At 52.8% G+C, this 6,757-nt stretch overlaps 2 protein-coding genes across 2 annotated transcripts in view; one reads left to right on the top strand and one right to left on the bottom strand.

The window, feature by feature from the left end:
* The window catches only part of PPTG_22088 (hypothetical protein), a gene marked incomplete at its 3' end in the record, with an annotated part of 3,368 nt that extends 2,639 nt beyond the window's left edge, over positions 1-729 (top strand). The window contains exon 2 of the mRNA XM_008901695.1: positions 79-729. Within this exon, the coding sequence (XP_008899943.1) occupies positions 79-729 (651 nt within the window). The remainder of the gene's footprint in view (positions 1-78) is intronic.
* A 1,776-nt stretch (positions 730-2,505) lies between these two features.
* Positions 2,506-6,488, bottom strand: PPTG_07371 (hypothetical protein; the record flags this gene model as incomplete). The annotated part of the gene is made up of 2 exons (XM_008901556.1): positions 2,506-6,012; positions 6,069-6,488. The coding sequence occupies 2 exons, from the start codon at positions 6,486-6,488 to the stop codon at positions 2,626-2,628; spliced, it is 3,807 nt and encodes a 1,268-aa protein (XP_008899804.1). The 3' UTR covers positions 2,506-2,625.
* Between the last annotated feature and the right edge of the window lie 269 nt (positions 6,489-6,757).

Genomic DNA, 6,757 nt, shown 5'->3' with positions numbered 1-6,757 from the left:
GACCTCGCGTTCGCGTACCCGTCGCGGCCGGACGCCGTCATCTACCAAGGCTACAATCTGTCTGTTCGACGTGGGCAGACGGTGGCTTTGGTGGGCGCGAGCGGTAGCGGCAAGAGTACGGCTATCGCACTATTGGAGCGCTTCTACGACCCGTCGTCGGGCATGGTGACGCTGGACGGCCACGACGTGCGTAGCCTGAGTTTGCCATGGTTACGCGATCGCATCTCGTTAGTGAGCCAGGAGCCCGTACTGTTCTCGGGCACGATCGCGGAGAATATCGCTCTGGGCAAACCTGGTGCGAGTCGTGCAGAGGTGGAGGCGGCGGCAAAGAGTGCCAACGCCTTCGACTTCATCTCGAACTTCCCACTGGGCTTCGACACGGAGGTGGGCGACCGCGGCGCACAGGTGTCGGGTGGCCAGAAGCAACGCATCGCCATCGCGCGCGCCATTCTGCGCGACCCGGACGTGTTACTTCTGGACGAGGCGACGAGTGCACTGGACAACGAGAGCGAACACATTGTGCAGGCGTCGCTGGACGCTCTGGTGGTCCAGAAGCAGCGCACGACGATTGTGGTGGCTCACCGTTTGTCGACGATTCGGAAGGCGGATATGATCGCGGTGACGCGTGATGGCTCGATCGTGGAGCTGGGTAGTCACGAGGAGCTGATGCGGTTACCGGGAGGTGAGTATCGAGGTATGGTGGAGCTACAAGCGGTGACAACTACATAGACTATCACTACCGGTCTTAAAAGAACTACAATACAACGTTGCTTTTAAACTGAAGATGGAAACCATCTATTTGCCTCGATAGAAGCTGAATGCATGAACCTACGTATGTGCCTTCGTGACCTGCTCTGCTTCACGCGAATGACTTCTACTGCATCTGCAAACCACGTAACCTGCATATCCTAACTCGGTAGTTTCATCAGAGTGGAAGATACGTGAAACTTTGGATCTAAACGTTTTGAAAAGCGGTAACCGAACCTAATCGATTTCAAATTACCTGGAATTTTACCGGATTTCAAGGGTCGCAGATTATGTACTCACCGGACGGATTGCCGGTATTTTCCGAGATGTTCAAAAATGGCAAACAAAACTTGTAGTAATTCAGGGTTGATGCGCCAATGATCGGAAAATACCGGAAGTCTTCCGGTGATTAAACTTGAGAGGTAGTCACGCGGCAATTTCGTAGCTTAGCCTTACTTATAGCTGATCTTGGAATTATACCACCGAGATATTATGGAGAAGGTGGGTACGGGAGGCCAAGCAAGCGAATCGTTCGGCTACCTAAGTCACCTTCATTTTGGGTGGTTTGCGTTATCCTGTATCACAACCTGCTACTAGCAAACGTTCACGCGGCAGCATCCTCTATATTATAGTCTTGGTTGAACAGAGTCTGTATCAGCCACTGTAGGCCACCCAACGTTATTTTACGATCACAAGTCCAGCACTAAAACTACAATCGCTTCATAACAGTGATTTAAGCCTGCCCGCGCAGCACTTCATGGCGCAGCAGAGCCAATCCAAAATGTGCTGGAATCGCCACTACAGAGATCACTGCATCAAATAGGATATATCTACGTTGGCGGCCATTGCTGAGTATAGCGCCGTTACAGGCATAACTTTGGCAGTTAGCCGTTTGTGTAGATATATTGTAGTTCGATGTTTTAATGTTTGATAATCGCATTCTATCTACTACCGTAGATATTGGCATTGTGAAAAATGACATCAAGCCAAACAACGCATAATACAACAATAGACTCGTACTAGTACCTCGGAAGAAATCAGCAAACAAGTATGGTGTAGAGTTAACGATCGCTCACGTCAGTGAGCACTCTTCAGACACGGTGCACTGACAAAATGTGACTTCAGTAGTGCGTAAGAACACGAGAATGGCAAATGAACAGCAATAGCAGCGCGGTGAAACACTTCATCGATGACATGGACCTTGTCTTGCCGTGCCATACCGGGCTGATGTGGACCTTGTGCAGGCCGAATCGCTCTTGCTCGTGATTGACGATCGCTGTGTAATAATGTGAAAAATAAATAGCTCATTTGTACCCCCAACCCTTTCCGGTAAAACTAGATAATCGTCCGGTTAAATCCGCCCACAAGTTCATTTCTTTTTTTAAAAAAAGGTTCCTGATCGCTTTCAAAGTTCTTAAACTCTGAAAGCTTTTGGATTCTTTTTTTTCCTCGACTTCCGATTTGAGCTTGCATAAATGTACAGAGGATTGATTTAGCTTGTATAAGTGTACATTGAATTAATTTAACTTGGATAAGTAAGTATACGATTAATAATTATAGCCACGAAAGGATAACTCATAAAATTCATTATCGATGAGACATCCCGCATCGATACCGCATTTGGTGAGTGATCGCTTAAACCGTAGCTCCCTGACCCTTTTGCTATCAGAATCGCCGCGCGTATCCAGCCGCATCGCTGAAAACTAGTGTTGAAGTGGTAATTACTATCAATTCAAACTTGCAGAAAATAACCATCTATACCCTGCACCCAATGCTTTAGTTGAGCCCACATGAGCTCAGCTTTATTATCCACTCCGCGTCATCACTATTGTTCTACTCTGCCGGTACATAGTACGTTGCCCAGCCCAACCATTCTTGTTAAGCTACTGTGCCAGCCTGCTGCTCCACCATACCTCGATACTCACCTCCCGGCAACCGCATCAGCTCCTCGTGACTACCCAGCTCCACGATCGAGCCATCACGCGTCACCGCGATCATATCCGCCTTCCGAATCGTCGACAAACGGTGAGCCACCACAATCGTCGTGCGCTGCTTCTGGACCACCAGAGCGTCCAGCGACGCCTGCACAATGTGTTCGCTCTCGTTGTCCAGTGCACTCGTCGCCTCGTCCAGAAGTAACACGTCCGGGTCGCGCAGAATGGCGCGCGCGATGGCGATGCGTTGCTTCTGGCCACCCGACACCTGTGCGCCGCGGTCGCCCACCTCCGTGTCGAAGCCCAGTGGGAAGTTCGAGATGAAGTCGAAGGCGTTGGCACTCTTTGCCGCCGCCTCCACCTCTGCACGACTCGCACCAGGTTTGCCCAGAGCGATATTCTCCGCGATCGTGCCCGAGAACAGTACGGGCTCCTGGCTCACTAACGAGATGCGATCGCGTAACCATGGCAAACTCAGGCTACGCACGTCGTGGCCGTCCAGCGTCACCATGCCCGACGACGGGTCGTAGAAGCGCTCCAATAGTGCGATAGCCGTACTCTTGCCGCTACCGCTCGCGCCCACCAAAGCCACCGTCTGCCCACGTCGAACAGACAGATTGTAGCCTTGGTAGATGACGGCGTCCGGCCGCGACGGGTACGCGAACGCGAGGTCCTTGAAGTCAATGTTGCCTTGGACACTAGGCAGCACGGTCCCTGCAGTGGACGTGGCGTCGATCTTCGGCACGCGGTCGATGATTTTGAACACGTTGGCTGCGGCTCGCTTCGCCTTCTCGCCATCCACGGATCCTTGCGAAGCCATGCTAACACTGAAGGATCCCATCATGAAGACTACGAGAACAACGAAAAGGTCCTCAAAGCTGATCGTTCCGTGCGAGACTAAAATCCCGCCAATGTAGAAGACGAACGCCAAGACCCAGAAGATCATACCTTGGGACAGTCCAAATGAAGCACCTCCAGATACACTTAGCTTCTTGTCTAGATCATTGGAGACGTTCAGGAACGACGTGTACCGAGCAGTCACGGACTTTTCCATGCCAAATGATGCGACGGTGCGAATCGAATCGACGGTCTCAGAAAGAAGGAACCCCGCGGCGGCGTCGGCGTCGTTGTTTTTCTTTGCGTTCATTTGTCCTGCCATTTGTTTCACACGCACTAAATTGGCGCCAACCAGGAAGGGAGTAATAGCGAGCATAATGAGGGTCATTTCCCAACTGTACGAGAAGGATATCACGAATATGACGGTGAAGGTCGTGACGATCATAAGACTTCGGTTGAGAAAGTCCGATGTAATTGACTGGAGAATCGCGGAATCGGCTGTCAGTTGAGACACAAGAGTGCCCGACGCGTTTTCTTTGAGGTCAAACCAGCCCACTTCCTGGTGCAGCATACCGCTGTATGTCGCGAGACGGACCCGGCTGATCAATCGACTTGAAGCGATACCAAACCAGTACTCGGTTAGCGTGAAAGACGTGCAACACACGACCGCGATGCAGCCGAGAGCTAATGAATAGTAGCGCATGTCGTGAAGCATCTCGCGTTTCGTCTTCTGAAGCTCGAAGTACAAATGAATGATCTTGGCGATGAACATACCAGATAATGGGTATACGGATCCTTTAAATACCGAAGACGCTCCACCCATGGCAATGAACTTCCATTCTGGCAGACCCATTTTCCAGATGCGCAACGATGAAACTTTCGGGATGGCTTCATCGTCACTGTCGTTGTCGTTGGTTTTGCTTGTGTTGTAGGTACCAATATCCAGCACACCGGACTTGCTCGACGCCCAAGAACATTCAAGCTGCATGCCTTCGTGATGATTTACCTCCGTTCGACCCACCCCACGCTCGTTCTCGCTTAATTCGCTCTTCTCTTCAGACGTTGCATACGACTGAGCTTCCAACAGAAGACGGTAGTGGCCATTCGGGATACGCAGCAACTCGTCATGAGAACCGAGCTCCACGATCTGACCGCCACTGTGCACGGCAATACGGTCGGCATCCCGGATCGTCGACAGGCGGTGCGCCACGATGATCGTCGTGCGGTTCGACCCCGCCACCAACCGATCCAGAGACGCCTGCACGATCCGCTCACTCTCCGTGTCCAGCGCACTCGTCGCCTCGTCCAGCAGCAGAATCGGGGGATTCTTAATGATAGCGCGTGCGATGGCAATGCGCTGCTTCTGGCCTCCCGACAACTGAGCGCCTCGCTCGCCCACTTCCGTCGCAAACCCCTCCGGAAACTCCATGATGAAGTTGAACGCGTTCGCCATCTTGGCAGCTTCCACGACTTCACTATCCGACGCGCCCGACCGGCCGTGTCGAATATTCTCCATGATGGACGTCGCGAACAGTACGGGCTCCTGCCCAACCAGACCGATCTGCTGTCGCAACCACTTCACGTTCAGTGAGCGGACGTCCTCACCGTCGATCTTGACAGAGCCGTCGAGCGGGTCGTAGAAGCGCTCCAGCAACGAGATCACAGTGCTCTTGCCACTGCCACTCGGACCGACCAGCGCCACCTTCTCGCCAGCCTTGATCTTGAGCGAGTATCCGCGGCACACCTCCACTTCGGGACGAGATGGGTACGCGAACTGCACGTTGTCGATGTCGATATCTCCGGAAACGTGATCGAGTTTCTTGCCTTGGTCGTCGTTGGTGGGCTCGATCAGCGACGGTCGCTTGATCACTTCAAAGACATCGAAAGCGGCAGCACATGCGGAGTAGACCGCCTGGAGACTGGGGCCAGCCTGACTAATTGCCAAAGTTCCCTTCGTGGCGGAGAAGAAGACTGTCATAATTCGTCCGGCGTCGTAGCAGCTTGAGCCACTGCACGTATTGCCGTCCAGCTGATCGCGTGCCACAAACACGGCACCGAGGAAGAAGCCGAGCGCGTACATGAGGAACTGCACCATGTTCATAAGTCCAGTACCCCACCCAGCAGCAAACTCCTTCTTGATTCCAGCGAGTGTTGCTCCCTCAAGCGCTCGCCTGTACTTCTCAATAAAGTACTCGACGGAGTTAAACATGTGCACCGTGCGGATGTTGCTGAGCGACTCCTGCGCTACGGCGCCGGCCTGCGCGTACGAGTGGATGCTGCGGTTGCTGGCGGCGACGGTCACCTTCTTGGCCATCATACCGCTCACGGTCACGAACGGCACCACGGCCATCAGGATCAGTGTAAGCTCCCAGCCCTTGGCCATGGCGATGGCGATGCCCGATACGATGGTGGAGGTGAAGTGTAACAGGTCGCTCATCTTGGCGCCCATGCCGTCCTGGATAGCGATGGTAGCGTCGGCCACGCGCGACGACAACTGCATCGGTCATTCACGTCGAACCAGCCGATCTCCTTGGTGATAATGGCGTTGACGTAGAGGCTACGGATGCGCTTGGACTGACGTGACGCCGTGAGAGACCAGCAGTAGACTTGCAGGTATGCGGCGATAAAGCCGACGATACCTACGATCGCGAAATTGAGGGATGCGGTGCGGACACTGGACATGGTGAGGGTGGGCGTCTCGCCTTCACCGGCCTCACCAAAATCGTTGATGATGTCTCCGTACAGGAGGACCAGAATGGGTCTCAGGACACCAGCACCAAAGGCTCCGAGAGTACCCAATAGCATGAGCAGTTTGTCGGCTGTGTCTGTAAAGGAGAAAAGCTCTAGCAAGGATACTTGTTTGACCTGCGTCGAGTTTTGTTCGGGCATTTGGTGCGACGACCGAGGTGTCTGCACTGCCACATAGTTCTGCGGCTCGGTTTTGGAGGTCTCCTCAGAAGGGGAAGCCATGCTTAAGTCTCCTGTCTACTCGACAGTGCGTGTGTGATTCTGTTTGTACTAGTGCAGGCAGTTTCTTGCTACCTGGAAAATTGTGGAATGAGGGATTGCAGGCAACAGCACTGCTGTCAACGGCGTTTATTTGGTAGTCGTCAATCGATTTGCAGGTTATCCTGAACCCTAACCCTACACGCGTAATAGCCACAAAATACATCCTGATTGGCTGAAAAGCGTTCATTTGAGTGATTTTGTAATATCCTCGATAACTAATTGATCACGCG

Source organism: Phytophthora parasitica, assembly GCF_000247585.1.
Source record: "Phytophthora parasitica INRA-310 unplaced genomic scaffold supercont2.11, whole genome shotgun sequence".
In the NCBI taxonomy this organism is placed as follows: domain Eukaryota; phylum Oomycota; class Peronosporomycetes; order Peronosporales; family Peronosporaceae; genus Phytophthora; species Phytophthora nicotianae.
Note: the sequence above shows the minus strand (reverse complement) of the source record. Positions and strands in the feature narration are given on the sequence as shown.